The sequence below is a fragment of the Odontesthes bonariensis genome, chromosome 12 (assembly GCF_027942865.1).
Source record: "Odontesthes bonariensis isolate fOdoBon6 chromosome 12, fOdoBon6.hap1, whole genome shotgun sequence".
Lineage (NCBI taxonomy): Eukaryota > Metazoa > Chordata > Actinopteri > Atheriniformes > Atherinopsidae > Odontesthes > Odontesthes bonariensis.
In genome coordinates this window covers 19738454-19756607 of record NC_134517.1, presented here as the reverse complement: position 1 = coordinate 19756607, position 18154 = coordinate 19738454, and the positions used below count along the sequence as shown (strand labels likewise).

The following is an 18154-nucleotide window of genomic DNA, read 5'->3' as shown; positions in this document are numbered from 1 at the left end:
TTTACAATCAGTTTTTTTGGACTTGGTCTGAGTCGTGTTTAGTTTGAAACACGGCTGTTGGACGCCATTTCTCACAGGTGCACACACCTATGCTATATAACGATACTTTCGGTTTACTTATAAGAAAGAACTCAAGAAGATATGAAGGCTACACTAGCTTTTCTACACTAGCTTTACACCAATACTTTCGGAATTTTACTTTTTAAAAAGAGGGGAAGGTGCGTCAAAATGAGTTTCAGGTAAGAGCTCATGTCATGGAGTGGATGTCACCTGTGGGTGGTGGCGAGGAATGAGGACTCAGGAGACAAAAATAAAAACTTTTTATTTTAAACAAAGGTGTGGCAAAGCCGGAAATACATAACACTAAAACATGGAAAACAAAATTGAAATGCTGAATAACTAGAACGGACAGACTGACCAAAATAGAAACAAGGAATAAGTGAACACAGGTGAAGGGGGTGGAGCTGATGACTGTACTGGAGTGACGGAACCCTAACAAGAACCAGAATGGAAAAAACAAACACCAAAAGACAGCAGAACAACACGGATCATGACAGTGGATGTTTTCAGCACACTTACTTTCACCACTTGATGGCAGTGTGTGCACAAAGATCGGTCCCTGGTTAAAAATGTGCATCGCTTCTATTCAAATGCTCATTCTTTGAGCAACATTATGGCTATGAGGGGTTATATTTACAATTCTGACGTTTCCAGTTCACCCTCACTACCTGCTTGGGTTTACCAGGTCTGTCCAGCAGTCTTCTCTGCCAATGGATCCAACTCACTACCAGGTTTTGATAAGTTAACAGCTGATGATACAATAAAGTTGGTCACTGACCTTTGGTCTAAGGTGACCTGGTACCAGGTAAACTGATGAACCACTTAATGCTGGAACAAATGAGGTCGCTCCACCCATTCCAACAATGGAATCCCCAGGTGGCATTCTCTCAAGGATCCCACCAGAGACTCCAAAGAGGCCAGCTGATCCAAGTTACTGTTTGGTGCATATGCACAACCAGCAGTCAGAACCTTCCCTCCTGCAGCTTGAAGCCGCAGTGAGGCCACTCCAAAACCAAGGTGCTCAGCCAAGGGGCTTGTGATTATGGGAGACCCATCAGGGGCTAACGTTAAGGCAGCGATTCTACAGAGGAGTACTTATTCTGATTATTATTTATTATCAATATTAGCATTACTACTAAAGCTTAACTATATATATATATATATATATATATATATTATAATAATCTATATATGACTTATTATTAGTGCTTATTACATTAGAAGTTAAACTGCAAAGTGATAATAAAGATATAATGTCCCATGTTAATATTTGACTGTTTATTACTAGTTTGATGAAACAATACAACTAAAAATACATTGAAATTCACTTGCATGGGGCACCCAAGTAAATGTTCTATCCAACCAACAGTTACATACAAAACTGAGCACATAGTGTAAAACGTCAAAGAAAACTAAATGCAATGTTTTTTTTTAGTTTTCTATAAAATATCAAGAGTGTATAAAAATAAACGAGTAGCCAGGCTCTAATCTCTAAAGCCAGAGGATGTTGTTTGATTTCACGTCAGCCTTTTAGGAGGCAATTTAAACAACCCAGCATGCTAACCAGCCGGGTATCAGATACAGTTCTACACCAGCTGTCATTCAGCAGAGCGTGAACATGGTTTTCATGCATTAATATCAGAGAACACTTTAGTTGTCTTGACTGTCATTTTTCATGTGGCACCGTTTTTTTGCTGACAGCCTCACTTTCTCTATTACCAGTTAAGTAATGCTTATTACAAGGATTTCTTTTTTTCAATATTAGGCACAACTGGTTCTGGCTTTTTCCTACCGCCTCGTGTTTCATGTACAGTCTTAAAATTAAATGTATAAAATTAGAGCTTTTGAAAAAGATTTTTAAACAAAACATGCAGTTGATACCATTTGTACATTTGTAAAAAAAAAAAAAAAAAAGAGACAATAAAATTGAAGTAAAACACACTTAAATTCAAAGTAAAAGTTGAAAATAGGAGAATTGAGAAAACACGTATCAACATGAACAAAAAAACTCAACTTTTTTGACTTACTGAGTTTAACTGCTTTCTTTTAGCTCCTACAAATAGCACATACCATCTCACTGAAACTGTGACAGAGATGGATCACTCTGCAGTGTTACCAGCTGTTGTTTGTTAACATCCTGGTACTTTTAGCTTTCAGGAGACTCTTCATATCAAGCTTCTTTATAAAAGGAAAAAAAGCCACACATATATCACCCATCTCTTTTCTGCGCTGCCGATGAGTAAATATTTGTCTTTGGACTCTTTTACTGAACGTCTTCTGCACACTTTTACTCTGCTTTTGCAACTTTCTTTTGAACGAACTGAATGTCAGTTTTCTGTTGTATGAAAGCCTATTCAACAGCTTATTTATTCTTTTGGCTCTCCATCCTCACTAACGCTCCCAGTTTTTATCTTATTGTCTCCTGGGCAACACTGGTCCTCATTTTTATCTTCAGCAGCTTTACTTTTGTCTGCCTCTTCTGTGCTGCTGTCTGAGTGGCTGTTGTCCTTTTCTTCCTGATCTGGATCTGCATCAGCAGACTCAGACTGAAAGGTACTGGCTTTACTGTTGTCAGGTTTTGATGCTGTTGGACTCTGAGGCCGCGGAGGGGTTTTAGAAGGAGGATCTGTTTTTTCTTGGTCACCTACGCCCTGTAGCTTGTTGTCATATTCAGAAACCTGTCTGTCTGTGTCTTGCTGAGTTTCCTCTTTCGAATGCTTTTCTTTTTGTGGCAGCTATGAATTTTGCTTGTGTGCTGTTTCTTCTGCATTTCCCGCTTCAGGAGCAGTGGAGGGCGACTCCTTTACCTCGGTGCCTGCTTCATTCTTTTCCACAGAGCTTGATGAGTCAGATCGATGGTGGCTCTCCTCACTCTGCTCTTCAGCGACCGGACCTGAGCTGGCAACATCTTTGTGTTCAACAGTTTCGTTGTGTGGTGCCATATTTGGTGAGTTTTCGGTCGAATGCAAGAATGGCCGGGAAGCAGGGGGAGAGACGCTGATTCCAGAAGCAAACTCTGCTTGATCAGACTCTGAAACAGACAATTAAAAAAGCTCATTTTAGACCAATCTGCTGAGAAAAAAGAAAACATTTTGGTATACAATAGAGATAGTCAAATGTATCCCCTCATCCAGATTGCAACCTGTGTTGTATAAATGCAGATCAATATTTCAAAACTATTTCATACAATCATATTTCCACTGTTGGATAGCAACCACTGGTTGAGATTATGTTTAGTTTGTTTTTTTTTTTTCCTATGACCCAGGAAATACTACAATGTTACAAATGATTAATAGTGAAACTGCTGATGATCAGCTTATTGTATGGTGCATCATATCCTATGAACTAGGTAGAGAAAATCTAATCTGAGTTTCAGCGTTGGTGCCCAGTGATCAGGCCACCAACTAACCGTTCAGCAGAGAGGTTTCATCGTTCAGAGCATGTTTACAAGTCTTATTATTCCCCTTTGTGCAAAGCAATAACAGTGTTTTAGATAAGAGCTGAAAAATGCAGAATTCCACTAAATAAATCGACAAAGTGACCTAAAAAGAACACTAAAATATTGGAGAAAAGATTGTACACGTCAAAGCAATTCAATTCCTGAGCATGAGTTCAAAAGCTTACACTGATGTTGCGCTCTCAAGATTGGCAGCCTTGTTTCTTACTACACATATGAGATGTTCGGTCATATCATTTAAAGAAAAATGTGAGATCATTAGAAGTAATCCTTTAAAATGAAAACAGCAAAGCATAGGTTCACTGCCAAGGTGCAGGCTTGAGGTGGAGGTATCTGAAGAGATATGCAACAGGCCATTAGATTTCTCTGTCAGCAATTTTTAACAAAAGCTTCTATCTTCTATGTCTACAAAAAGCTTCACATCTCTGGCTCTGAAGTGGACATGATGATTAAGTACAATCAATTAGAGGGCTTGAACCTTTGGCTTTCATTTGCTGTCAGTTGGTCTGAGCACTCTTGGTTGAGAGAATCAGAAGTTTCCTTTATGGGAAAGCTAAAGCTAAAAGCTGCACAGAAAGGGGCCACCAAGAGAGGTGCAAAAAGGTGCAAAAGCCAGCATCTGTGATGGTATGGGGTTGCTTTACTCCATGGCATGAATGACCTGCATTGCATGTGTGAGAGTTCTGTTGACACACGCTGCCATCAAGGCGATGTCTTCTCCCAGGGGCTGTTTTCAGCAGTACAATGTCAGACCTCATTCTGCCAAACTTAGGGCACATTTATACTTGCGCAGAAGTATCCGTCTGTGTATCCATCCGCAGACAGACTTGCAGGTTTCTGAGATCTGTCTCCTTTTAAAAATGTTTGCAGCATTATGAAAAGGAGAATCAGACAACAACCACAGATTGTTGAGCAGCTGAGACCATGTGTTCAACCAGAAGGCAACATGTCATGTGAAAACACAAAAAGACCCGGCCACAAGGAACCTCTGTGGGGCATCAGAGCACAGGAGATGGACAAAGGATTTTCACGAGGTTCCTGTTCTGAAGATGCAATAAAAAACTAATAAGAAAAAAAGTCCATGATGCTGTCCTACTGCTGACTCCACCTAAAACAATATACAACAGTGAGTTTATAGAACAAGTTCCTCTTCACTAAAGGCAACCATACTATGACTGGCTTAAATAGTTATGAACGAGCTTCTATTGGCTGCCAAAGCTCCACCCAGCTCTTACTAAAGGCTGATACTTAGAGACACAAAGGCACACGCTACAAAGATAAAGGAACACGAGGGGAAAAGCAGCAGATAACAACTGTAAGTAAACAGCTTATTTGATAAAGCCACTAGAAGTAATGATAGTTTTGAAAAAAACTACAGAATGAAATACCCAATACATCAAATCAAGACAAAATGTTATAAATACAAAACGGGCATAAAGCAGTGACAGTCAACTGAATGCTGCAACAGCCACATCACAGATCTTTGAAGGAGAGTTTCTCCAAAGTGGGGTTTTAGGTAGTGCTCATCCCAAGTCTTAGGATCTGTGGGTTTTCTGTTTTTCGGCAAAGCAGAAAAATGTGAATTCCATGTGGACTCACAGTTCTGTTGGGACATGATCCAACAAGGAGAGAGAGAGAGAGAGTCATTGTCTCCAATTCACTTCCCAGGTTCGGTCAGCCTTCTGCAAAGCACTTAGTGCCACTGAAAGCTTATCTTAGGGCTTCCATCCTCAGACCTATGGACAAACTGAATATCTCAATAAGGAACTTGAAACTGCCATCCGCTGTGTTACAGACTCTAGCCAGAAGTGGATTGAGTGTGCACATAATTCCCTTATCAGATCTGGCTGTTCCTTGGATCCACCATCATCTCAGCATAATCTGCATGACTTCGATCTGTTGAAAAGTCCCAAGAATCTGCTGAGCGACACCAGTCACAGGCACCTCCTTACTGCATTGGTGACAAAGTCTGGCTGTCTTCCCTGAACATTTCTTTAAAAACTCAATCACAAAAGCGCCCCCTAATGTCAAAGTGAATTGACGTCGTTCTGTGTCGAATTAGGCGTTTTGAATACACAAAAAATGTCTGGGTGGCGGGGGCCTGGCGGGGCTGGTAGGCTGCCACCTCTGGTCGCCAAGGGGGCTCTGCCCGTTGCTTGTGGGGGCTCTGTCCGGGGGCTTCCTCTGCTGTATTCTGGGGGGATGCGTGGTCGTCTCTATGGTGGGCTTCCCGGGTTCTGTGCTCCTTGGGGGCTGTTGGTGGCCTGGGTCTGGGGGCCCTCTCGGCCTGCTTCTGATTGCTGGGGGGGGGGTGTGGCCCTATACACTGATATTTAAGCATGGTTATTATGTGGGACCATCTATGTGTATTGCATGTTCATGCACACACACACACACACACACACACACACACACACACACATTCATTAGCCCAGTAGCATGCTCCTGGTGCTTCTAAGGCTGGATTCCCCACAAAAGCCGTGAATCGTCTTCAGTTTTGTTTTTACAGGTGTAGCAGCTGGTTGTCGGATTTTTCATTGTTTTTTATGTTTGTCTCTTCATGTTTCTGTTCCTTTTTTCTCTTCTTCGCTCTCCTTCTCTCTCTGTCCCCCGGCCCGGTTCGGCACTATCACACTATCACATCATGTTAAATATTGTAACAAAAATAAATAAATAAAAACGAGGAGTTGATGGGCATCAAGGGGAGCTTTACATTCATAAAGCTTCCCTTGGCATAGCAAATGTGTTTAGCATAAACGGTATTCAGATTACAATTCTGCTGCCATAATGCTGGACAGGACAAAGGGAAGAAAAAAAAAAATAAAGAATACACAAAAAATAAAACTGTAGTAAAATGATGTTAAATCTAGCTCTCTGTTTACTTTCCAAACCTGGCTGTTCAGCAGCAGCAGCAGCAGCAGCAGAGTTTTGTGTTCGGCCCGTGCGTACTCACTTTGGTCGTCCGACTCCTCTGCCAACGTTTCATTGGCCTCTTGCTTTTCTTCTTCATATAAGTCTTGAGAACGATCCAGAACAGGTGCTGGCTCTTCAGCCACCAAAGAAGAAGATGAAGTTTTCCTGTCATTGTCTTCGTTCTTCTGTGATCCTGAAACACAGAAAAAAAGAGAAATACTGTTAGAGATGAAGCCGCACCAACAATATCTCGAAAGTTTTGTGATTTCAAGAACATTGCTGAAACTTGGTAAATTAATGTAATCACATTAGTGATTAGTACCACTGAAAGCTTATCTTAGGGCTTCCATCCTCAGACCTATGGACAAACTGAATATCTCAATAAGGAACTTGAAACTGCCATCCGCTGTGTTACAGACTCTAGCCAGATGTGGATTGAGTGTGCACATAATTCCCTTATCAGTTCTGGCTGTTCCTTGGATCCACCATCATCTCAGCATAATCTGCATAACTTCGATCTGTTGAAAAGTCCCAAGAATCTGCTGAGCGACACCAGTCACAGGCACCTCCTTACTGCATTGGTGACAAAGTCTGGCTGTCTTCCCTGAACATTTCTTTAAAAACTCAATCACAAAAGCGCCCCCTAATGTCAAAGTGAATTGACATCGTTCTGTGTCAAATTAGGCGTTTTGAATACACAAAAAATAAAACTGCAGTAAAATGATGTTAAATCTAGCTCTCTGTTTACTTTCCAAACCTGGCTGTTCAGCAGCAGCAGCAGCAGAGTTTTGCATTCGGCCCGTGCGTACTCACTTTGGTCGTCCGACTCCTCTGCCAACGTTTCATTGGCCTCTTGCTTTTCTTCTTCATATAAGTCTTGAGAACGATCCAGAACAGGTGCTGGCTCTTCAGCCACCAAAGAAGAAGATGAAGTTTTCCTGTCATTGTCTTCGTTCTTCTGTGATCCTGAAACACAGAAAAAAAGAGAAATACTGTTAGAGATGAAGCCGCACCAACAATATCTCGAAAGTTTTGTGATTTCAAGAACATTGCTGAAACTTGGTAAATTAATGTAATCACACATGTTTTGAATGTTGAATTTTATCAACAAATGTTTTCAGTCTCTTTGCTTTCAGGTTCATATTTGGGTTTTGCTGCAGACTGTTAACTGAACAATTCTGCAAAAATGAAGACGTCTTTTTATTTTAAGTCTTTTTTTATTTTGATCATTTTCTATTAATTACAGATAAGATAAGTAATCATTTAAAATATATATATATCATTTATCCATTTCTGCAAAAAACTTATCTGAAGTATTTCAGATAAATTTTCTATCATCAATCACTGACTGTGACAAATGATCTGGTGGGAGAAACAAAGATTACCTGCTGGTATGTGTCGGGGAGTTTCCTCAATGTTTCTGACACGATTCTTTACAAAACCTGCATAGTGGAAGTCAAAACCAGCTAAATTAATCTGCAGCACATCTTACAGAGCATATCAATGATTTCAAATAATAGCGCTGTTCGTGTAACCTTTTTGTGGTGTCTTGTCTTGTCCTGTGAAAAATAATAAAATGAAATACAGGTAAGAGGTCATTAAAAGACTGCCAAAGATGACTTTCATTTAGAAAAGCACATGTAAAAAGAAATATAAAGCAAAGATCTATTTCAATATTTTAACTAAAAACTTTTTTCTCTTTTTAGTCTTTTATTTAACTTTATTTTAGCCGCTGCTGTGAGCTAAAAACACACTTTTTCCCTTTGGTATCTTAGCCTCCTTTCCCTTTTCTTCACTCTCCTCTTCCCTTCATTTTTCCTCTCAGGTTTGGCATTAATATATCATTTTGACATGAGAAAAATAAACAATATCTCGAAAGAAGCCAATTAAACAATCTAAATAGAAATATTATGTGATTTCAAGAACATTGCTGAAACTTGGTAAATTAATGTAATCACACATGTTTTGACTTAATTTTATCAACAAATATTTTCAGTCTCTTTGCTTCCAGGTTCATATTTGGGTTTTGCTGCAGACTGTTAACTGAACAATTCTGCAAAAATGGAGACATCTTTTGATTTAAAGTCTTTTTTTTATTTTGATCATTTTCTATTAATTACAGATAAGATAAGTAATCATTTAAAATATATATATCATTTATTTATGGAAGAATAGAACTAGAGAGCTTGTTGTTGCCTTTAATAAAGCTGACAATCCATTTCTGCAAAAACTTATCTGAAGTATTTCAGATCAATTTTCTATCATCAATCACTGACTGTGACAAATGATCTGCTGGGAGAAACAAAGATTACCTGCTGGTATGTGTTGGGTAGTTTCCTCAATGTTTCTGACACGATTCTTTATAAAACCTGTATAGTGGAAGTCAAAACCAGCTAAATTAATCTGCAGCACATCTTACAGAGCATATCAATGATTTCAAATAATAGCGCTGTTCGTGTAACCTTTTTGTGGTGTCATGTCTTGTCCTGTGAAAAATAATAAAATGAAATACAGGTAAGAGGTCATTAAAAGACTGCCAAAGATGACTTTCATTTAGAAAAGCACATGTAAAAAGAAATATAAAGCAAAGATCTATTTCAATATTTTAACTAAAAACTTTTTTCTCTTTTTATTCTTTTATTTAACATTATGTTAGCCGCTGCTGTGAGCTAAAAACACACTTTTTCCCTTTGGTATCTTAGCCGCCTTTCCCTTTTCTTCACTCTCTTCTTCCCTTCATTTTTCCTCTCAGGTTTGGCATTAATATATCATTTTGACATAAGAAAAATAAATAAATACAAGTACTTAAGCATCAATAGGAGCTTTATGTCCACAAAGCTTCACTTGGCGGACCAAATGTGTTTGGCACAACACGTCATTAAGACCATTATTCTGGTTGCCATGATGCTGGGCAGGAGACACTTTACACCAACAATAAGCAGTAACATCACTGCACAGCCTCTACCTTCTTCAGTGTCCTGTTCTAACGCCACAGGGTCATTATTCCTTGGGACAAAGTGAAGTGGCTGATGAGAGGGCATCGTGGGGGCTCTGTCCAGCAGAGGCCGGCCTTCGTCCCCATTAAATCCATGATTTCCTGAAAAAAGTGAAGACAAAAGTAAATACAGGTAATATAACAGCAGATTTGAAAAACAACCCATTAAGGAAATGTGTATGATGAACGTGAAGCTGACAAATATCTGTTTAATAGTCACAGAAATATTATAAAATAACTGAAAAATATTCAAGAAGCTTAAAATAAGCCGTGTCTATTTAAAAAAAACAGAAACAAAACTGTATTAAACTGTTACAATGATTTAAAAGCTGAAAAGTTTACAATCTTCAATTGATCTCGAGAACCAATACTTCCCTCCACCATCAATATTTTATTGTAATTTTTAACTCAGTCAATTGAATGAAAAAATATCTGCTTCTTGCATCCACATATCAGAGTAAATACAACATCAAACCTTTTATCTCGTCTGCCTGTTTTTCCAAATCTTCCTCCGTTTTCTTGGAAAAATATCCTAGAATAAAAAAAAGCATTTATTTTCATATATTTCACTGTGGTTATCAGACCTAATATTAGCAGGAGCATGTTCAATAATACTACATGTAAATAGATTTATATGCATATTTATACATAGATTTTGATAATAAAATAAGTAATAACTCTGTCCCACAGAGATCTCATAATTCCATCAACTTAAACTTACAGTGACATCAGTGAACACATATCCTGTCTGTACGCTCAGTTCTTGACAAATCATTTTCAATTCTGAAGGAAAGGTGTAGTTTCCTGTAACTGTACCTTTACGCCACAGTATGAAGCTCAATATGGCCAAACCCACCAGGAGTATTGGAATTAAAATGCCAACAATCAGTGCAGTTGAACTATCTTTGTCTGGAGAGAAACACAAAAAACAAACACTCATCATACATCATACACATCCCTCATTTCTCCATTTCATGGATTTTTCAGCCTTTTTTAAATACCATATTAGCAATTTAAAGCAAAATAAATTTAAAATTACTTTTAAAGACAGACATATTTGTTTGAATATTATTACTGATTATGCAACAGAGACACTTTGTCCACACATGACATACCAGTTAAAAGTTTTGTACAGTACAAACGTCAATTTCTATGACAATTGTCATAAACATACAGTAGAGTCTTACCAGAGTAGCACTCCTTAGCAGTGAACACAGCAGATTCTTTTGTGAGTGGGTTGCTCACGGTGCAGGTGTACACTTCATTGTCATGTTCATCCCCAAGAGATATTGTCAGATTTCGGCCACTCTGCACATTTCCATTTGAGCTCCATTGGAACTTTGTTAAGGACGCAGACTGTCCGAGTTCTGCTGAGCACGTCAGTGTGGCCTGGTTTCCAGATTCATCGGAGCTGCTGCCCTTCTTCATCTCACAGGTTATGGTAGGCTCGGGTACTTTGTCTACATGAATACATAAAAGCCAACATGTAACCACAATGCTCATTTTCTCCTATTTGACATGGATTTATACGAAAAACAAGGACTGCATTTATATGTCCACAACAGGGCTGGATGAGGAAAACATGTTTAACGAAAAAGATACTTCAAAGAAAACACAAGAAAATTGTAAAGGAGCACAATAACTCAAAGCAACAGAAATATGATATAAGAAGAGGAAAAGTTGAAATCTTTTCATGGTTTTCAACTGTAACATAAAAAGTTTTAGTCTGTATGTATGTATGTCAGCTGTTCAATATTTTCTGATGATCAAAGTCTGTGTCTCGTACCAACCAAAGGTTGAATAGAGGTGACACTTTGAGAGATAAACCAGCTTTTATATTGGGATCATTTGTTGGGAGTGGTTTCAGAAATATTCCGGTATTTCCTTGAAGCGCCAACATATAAAAATTTGTGTATGTGTTCAATCCTTTAAAGTAAAAGTATGCAGCGGTTCACCGACAGACCAGCTGGAGGTAGTCTTAACCTCTTTACAAACAGTTTAAAGCAGTGCTTCCAAATTTAAGGGATCATTTCAAAGTAGCTATAAAACCGATAAATCCTGTGGGGGAAAAAAAGAACACAGATCCCTCGGGGTTGTGTTGTGAGTTAATAGCTGTTTATCCTGATAACACATCACAGAGGAGCAGAGTTTAACTCAAGCCACATCATAGTGTATGTATACGGTGACAGTTATTGGCCAATTGGAGGATGATATGTAAGTTGTTAATGTGAGCAGTTGGACTGAATTGCCAGGTTCAGAGGCAGCGTTTTCCTTCATCCATCCAGTTTCAACCATCACCGTCTTAACTCTTAGCGACTGCACGACCCACACTTATTCAGACTGAAGCGGTTTCATGTTTGTTTTCAGTTCATTGGCGGTTTCCAAAGTGACTTCACCCGCTGGTTTGCAGACTTTCTAAAGCTAAAGTTTTGCATTTTGGCCACCTCCATCTTGATTTCCTGAAATCAAGTGGTGGACATGAACTGAGAAGGGCAGAAATCATAAACCTTTGAGTTGTGGCCTATCAGAGATTAATTGGCCCCGGCTCATATGAACACGATCATCTGAGTTGAAACTAGTGAAGAACTTTACTGACATTAACATCTTCAGTGAGAAGAAGGGTCATTTTTTCCTATAGACCTCAATATAATTGAAGTATATAATTTCCCTTTGGTGTAAATAAAGTTTTTCACAGTCTTTTTAGCAGTCTTTGTTAAATTATATTTAATTGAATGGTTCAGTGTGTAAAATTTTCATTGTTTTGAGTATAGTCATCCAGTTTCATTTAATGAGCTTTTGGAGACATTTTCTTTCAGATATTTTTGGGCCTGTTAGCAACAACATTTCATTTTGCTGTTCGTTTAAGAATTAAAGTTAAAAACTTCATTAAATTCCTGTCAAAATCAAGTGAACCAGAAATAGTTAGTAGTGTAGTAATACCTATGTCCCCACACCTTTAGGTTTTATTGTTTTATGAGTGAACCATGAGCAGTGTAAAAGGTATCTTTGCAACATCAACGCACTGGCTGTGTGGAAAGGCTCTTCTGAGTCACACACTTCTAATCGCTGTAATTTCCTCTCGTTGTCGGCAGCAGCTACAACTCAGAATCTACTGTTGGAAAAAGAAAATGTCCCACATATATGTAGATTTTCTACACTTTGCTGAACTTATTTTCCCCCCAATTTTACAAGCCTTCCAAAGCCCCGACTACACTGCATGTCAAATGTTCCTACTGCTGTCTGGTGCTCGCTTTGGCTGACATGATGAAAAAGGGAAGTTTTTTTTTCATCCGAACATGGGACCTTAAAGGATAAGATCGGTTTTTTGACATTGGGCCCTTGATTTCACATTATAACATGATGTTCTACTCACCCCTGCTTGTTGTTGAACATTTGGAGCTGTTCCGAAGATATTCGCGAGGCGTCTGGCTGCTCTCTTGAGATATTCGGCCATGAAACGGTTTCCTATGGGCAAGCTTATACAGGCACAAACTATGCTGTTTATAATTTATTAATTACTCTACACTAGCACTGATAACGTGGAGGTGCGTCGCTTACTTAAAAAAATCCGAGTTATTGTAATTTTGATTTTTTTTTGTCGTAAAGTGGGTGTTACTGACGTCCTCGTGGTGCTACTGCCACAGACAGCCCACAGACCTGCTGCCTATTAATTCATTCGGCTAAAATTCAAAATTACAGTAACCCGGATTTTTTTAAGTAAGCGACGCACCTCCACGTTATCAGTGCTAGTGTACAGTAATTAATAAATTATAAACAGCATAGTTTGTGCCTGTATAAGCTTGCCCATAGGAAACCGTTTCATGGCCGAATATCTCAAGAGAGCAGCCAGACGCCTCGCGAATATCTTCGGAACAGCTCCAAATGTTCAACAACAAGCAGGGGTGAGTAGAACATCATGTTATAATGTGAAATCAAGGGCCCAATGTCAAAAAACCGGTCTTATCCTTTAATCGGTTTATTTTTAAGATCAAATGTCTTTGAACCAACTCTAATCTGTTGGTCACTAAAGTAAAATGAAGAAAAAGATGAACTTACCAATGACTTCTAATTTATAGCTTAAACGATCCAATACTGTTTTAGTGAATACTTCCAGCTCATAAATTCCGCTGTCTTCATATCTGAGCTGATCAATTTCCAGATCTGCAGAAAGCCAGTCAAGAATCACCCTGTTGACATATGAGCCAAACAGTCGTTCCTGTTTTCCATCAAACTCCACCACTTTGTTCCCATCGTGTTCCCACAGGATTTGATCTGGGGTCGTTGTGATGTCTGCGTTGAACATGATGCTCTGCCCCACGAGCGCATATTTTGGAGTCTGTCCGGCAACTACATACAAGAAAATACAAAAATAAAGGTAAAACATTTTAAAGATTTCAGTCAGTTTTAAATCATGCATAAGTGTAGCAAAAACTCAGGTTCAATATCCTCAACGCTCAGACTAACAGTACAGCAACTTACCTTTATTTACTGTATTTTACTCATTCATAAATACTATGCTCTCAGTAAATATAGATTATTGAAAATAAAACCTGAATATTCAATGACAAGAGACTTTTGTTTTTGGAATATACAAGTTCAGTTCTCAAGAACCTGTAAGTGTGCAGAATTATTAGGCAAATATATTCCGAATAGAGAACTTTCAAAACTAACTTGTTCAATTCAATTCAATTCAAAAATACTTTATTTATCCCAGAGGGAAATTAAATGTTGATGTAGCTCAATTAAATCAAAGAGTTATTATAGATGCTGATGGCTGTGGGCAGGAAAGATTTCCTGTAGCGGTCCGTTTTGCATCCAAACTGAAGAAGCCTTTGACTGAAGAGACTCTGTTTTCCGATAACAATCTCATGGAGAGGATGTTCAGGGTTGTCCATAAATTCTCAATATTTGGTAGATCTATTAATATAACATGACAATTTCATGACATTTTTTACCTTTTAAATGACTAACTGGCCGGAGTTATTTTCAGCTGCCACAACTGCTTACAATTAACTAAAGTAAAACTTAAGTAAAGCAGCAAAAGACGTCCAAATGCAGCTCGGTGAGGTGTATCATCTTACCTAACAGGAAATCAAATGTGTGAAAAGAGCCTATAAGCTCCATGCAGAACTTAGGTCTGGTGAAGAGGGGAGGAGATCATTATGAAGTCACTAATGAGGCTGTAACAAAGCTGAAGATTAGCTGGATGATTGTGATGGAGCATTGTCCTGCAGAAAAATCACAGTCTGATACATGCTGCAGACCTCTTCCTGGACCACTGCCTGAAGACTCTCTTCTAGGAAATGAAAGCATTTTTGGGGGGATTTTATTTTCAGTCCACATTCAACCCAAAAGGATCCAACTAGTTCACACCAGTACTGCTGCTCCACTTTGCTTGCACGTAATTTCGAAGCGTTGACTTTGTGTCCGCAAGCCATCCGGCAAATGTCCATGTGGCCCATGAAGAGTCGATCATTTCATCTGTCCATAAAACTGTTGAAAATCTTTCTTCAGGTATTTCTGGGCCCTAATTGACTCTTTGACCATCAAATCGTGTTTAGTCGTGGGCATATTTTGTTGTGATGACATCTGACACAGGGTACCTCTGGGCACTTCAGGCAGACTGCAGTTCTGGGGTATGATGGAGGGGGAGGATGACAGATTCCTGGCGGCTTTAAATTGAACTGTTCTCTGGTTTATTGCAGTTCATTTACACCTCTTCCCCTCAGTGTCTTTTTAAGGACCTTGTTTGAGTGCCCAGGGGGGTCATGCTGTTTTAGTTTAGCCATTTCAAGAATTTATCTAATGTATCTGTCTGAAAATCACTTTATCACTTTCTTTCTTTTTTTTCCCTATTAAGTGGGATGGGCACCTTGATATCATGTGTCAATTACTTTATGTCAAACCCTCGCTTCTTACTTACACATAACTTCTAAAAAATATATTAAAAAACCCATAAATACTCAAGTTTATATAACCTGGAGTAAAAAAATGTGAATTGGAACAATGGCAGAACATGCACTTCCCAAATAACCCTGTTGACTAACAAAGTTGACTTAAATCTGGGGTCATTTTTGAGACTGTAGCAAATGTTAGGGGTGTTCTGTGCTGTATTACAGTGACAGACTAGATCCTACAATATTTCAAAATGTGGCAAACTCATTTAAATACCTTTCAGTCTGAGAAAATAAATAGCAATCTCGTAAGGAATACAAAAATCTTGGGTCAAGGTGCTTCATAATTTTCACGCCACAAAGCTGACATAAAACTGTACGATTCAAACCGTTTTTTTTTCTTTTCTTTTTCAAATTGCAATGAATGATTCCCCCTGTATTAGCACTGAGTGCAGGTGTTGTAGCTGTACAATAACCTTCATCATACTAGTAATAAATGAATAAATAATATGGTAAAAAAAAATAAATGTAATCAAATGTATCAGGAGAACGTAACTGTTGGTAAACAATATCCAGTGTATTCGCATGCAAGATCACCACAATACGGGACCAAATAAACACAGACAACACAGCAGCCAAGACTAAGATACGCAGATGAAAATTCAATAAGTAAGAGGACAGATGCCAGGTGAATCAAGTGTAATCAAGTTATAGATAATAATAAACAACAACCATCTTGATTTAAACGTAATCGCAGGTGTTTAACATTCGACTTTATTTGAGCAAGTGTAGTTGTCGAACAACCGCGAAATGGAAACATGGAAATGGAACTTGATCGTGTCAGCCCAAGGACGTTTGATCGTCCTCTCTCTGTAACTGGATGCCCACAAACAAATTCAAAACTTAAAAAGGAAAAAAAATACTCACCAAGACAGGAGGTTAAGGTACTGTAGACGAGGAAATACCGAGAATCCATTTAGGAAAAATCCTGTCAAATTACTTTCACTTTTTTGTTTCTGGTATTTGTGTCAAAGATCATCCCCCTGCAGTCTATCTCTGTTAAGAATGTAGTGTAAAGTTCAAACAAATCCGGACTGGCCTGACACTAAACTACTGAGAATATGGTCACTAAATCGGAAAACGAGGAGCAAATCATTTACAAGAAGTCGACGAATAAAAAGTGGCACTGACAGACACACGCAGGTGACAACACTGTTGAATTTTAAGTTAAAAAAACACATATCGGCATGTCCATGTTGGGAATGGATAGAAGTTAGTCCAGTTATGACTTAGGTGAAGTTAGTTTTAAGTGGGATATTCGACAGACATTCGCAAGCAAGCCACTCCAACATTTCAAGTGCACCCGTATTGCAGACTTTACAATAAACACACGGAGAGGACGACTGCAGCGTGTTCCAACTTCCTGTTTTCAAAATAAAATAAAAAGGAAAAAAAAAATTATATTTAAAGCAGAGATGAGCTACTGTGTATAAAGTTATTGAAAATTATGGACAGAACTGAATTGTAAAAATAAAAGGTGTATCTCATGCAGCCAGTGTAGTTACATGACCCCACACTGATATGGAGTCAATTGATCACATGACCTGGAAGCTATTGAGCAAAAATGCTAATATTTACATATAAAAATTCCTTAAAAATATGAACAGATCTAAATTGTAAAAATAAAAGGCGTATCTCATGCTGCAAGTGTAGTTACATGATCCCAAGCTGATTTGGAGTCAATTGATCACATTACCTGGAAGCTATTGAGCAAAAATGCTAATATTTACATATAAAAATTAATAAAAAATATGAACAGATCTAAATTGTAAAAATAAAAGGTGTATCTCATGCAGCCAGTGTAGCTACATGATCCCAAGCTGATTTGGAGTCAATTGATCACATTACCTGGAAGCTATTGAGCAAAAAGACTAATATTTTCATATAAAAATTCATTAAAAATATGGACAGATCTAAAATGTAAAAATAAAAGGTGTATCTCATGCAACCAGTGTAGTTACATGATCCCAAGCTGATTTGGAGTCAATTGATCACGTGACCTGGAAGCTATTGAGCAAAAATACTAATATTTACATGTAAAAATTCATTAAAAATATGAACAGATCTAAAATGTAAAAATAAAACGCGTATCTCATGCAGCCAGTGTAGTTACATGATCCCACACTGATTTGGAGTCAATTGATCACGTGACCTGGAAGCTATTGAGCAAAAATACTAATATTTACATATAAAAATTCATTAAAAATATGAACAGATCTAAAATGTAAAAATAAAACGCGTATCTCATGCAGCCAGTGTAGTTACATGATCCCACACTGATTTGGAGTCAATTGATCACATTACCTGGAAGATATTGAGCAAAAATGGCCGTTTTCATTTGAAAACTAAAACCGGGAGCTCCGTCGACAAAGCTTTGGAGCCAGATTAAGGCCACAAAAATGCAATAATTGACTCTTGTAGATGAGGAATAAGCCTCGTGTGTTTTCATTAATGCAGTTTTTTTTAGATAATTCCTTTTTACCAGTTCACTTTCCTACCAGCCTCGTGTGTTTTCATTGAGATAATTCCTTTTTACCAGTTCACTTTCCTACCAGCCTCGTATGTTTTCATTGATCTAGGTTTTTTGAGATAATTCCTTTTTAACAGTTCACTTTCCTAACATGGGCTATTGTTCCCTCTTGACAAACATCCACAATTCATAGTACTCTTTGCCGAAACCCGGGATTGAACCAGGGACCTTCAGATCTTCAGTCTGAGCTATTTCGGCTACACAGGGCCAAAATGGCCGTTTTCATTTGAAAACTAAAATCGGGA

The 18154-nt window shown here is 38.2% G+C and overlaps 1 protein-coding gene across 2 annotated transcripts; it reads right to left on the bottom strand.

Moving 5' to 3' along the window:
- Window positions 1-305: 305 nt before the first annotated feature.
- On the bottom strand, window positions 306-16695 carry LOC142396607 (uncharacterized). Of its 2 annotated transcripts, XM_075479520.1 has the most exons (13): window positions 16247-16695; window positions 13482-13772; window positions 10613-10885; window positions 10242-10334; window positions 9901-9957; window positions 9396-9527; window positions 8893-8916; window positions 8743-8799; window positions 7966-7989; window positions 7816-7872; window positions 7244-7396; window positions 6471-6623; window positions 306-3091 (listed from the first exon to the last, which is right to left on the bottom strand). In XM_075479520.1, the coding sequence occupies exons 1-13, from the start codon at window positions 16293-16295 to the stop codon at window positions 2796-2798; spliced, it is 1659 nt and encodes a 552-aa protein (XP_075335635.1). In that variant the 5' UTR covers window positions 16296-16695; the 3' UTR covers window positions 306-2795. The 2 variants fall into 2 exon arrangements, with proteins under 2 accessions (XP_075335635.1, XP_075335636.1); XM_075479521.1 differs by lacking the exons at window positions 7966-7989; window positions 8743-8799.
- Between the last annotated feature and the right edge of the window lie 1459 nt (window positions 16696-18154).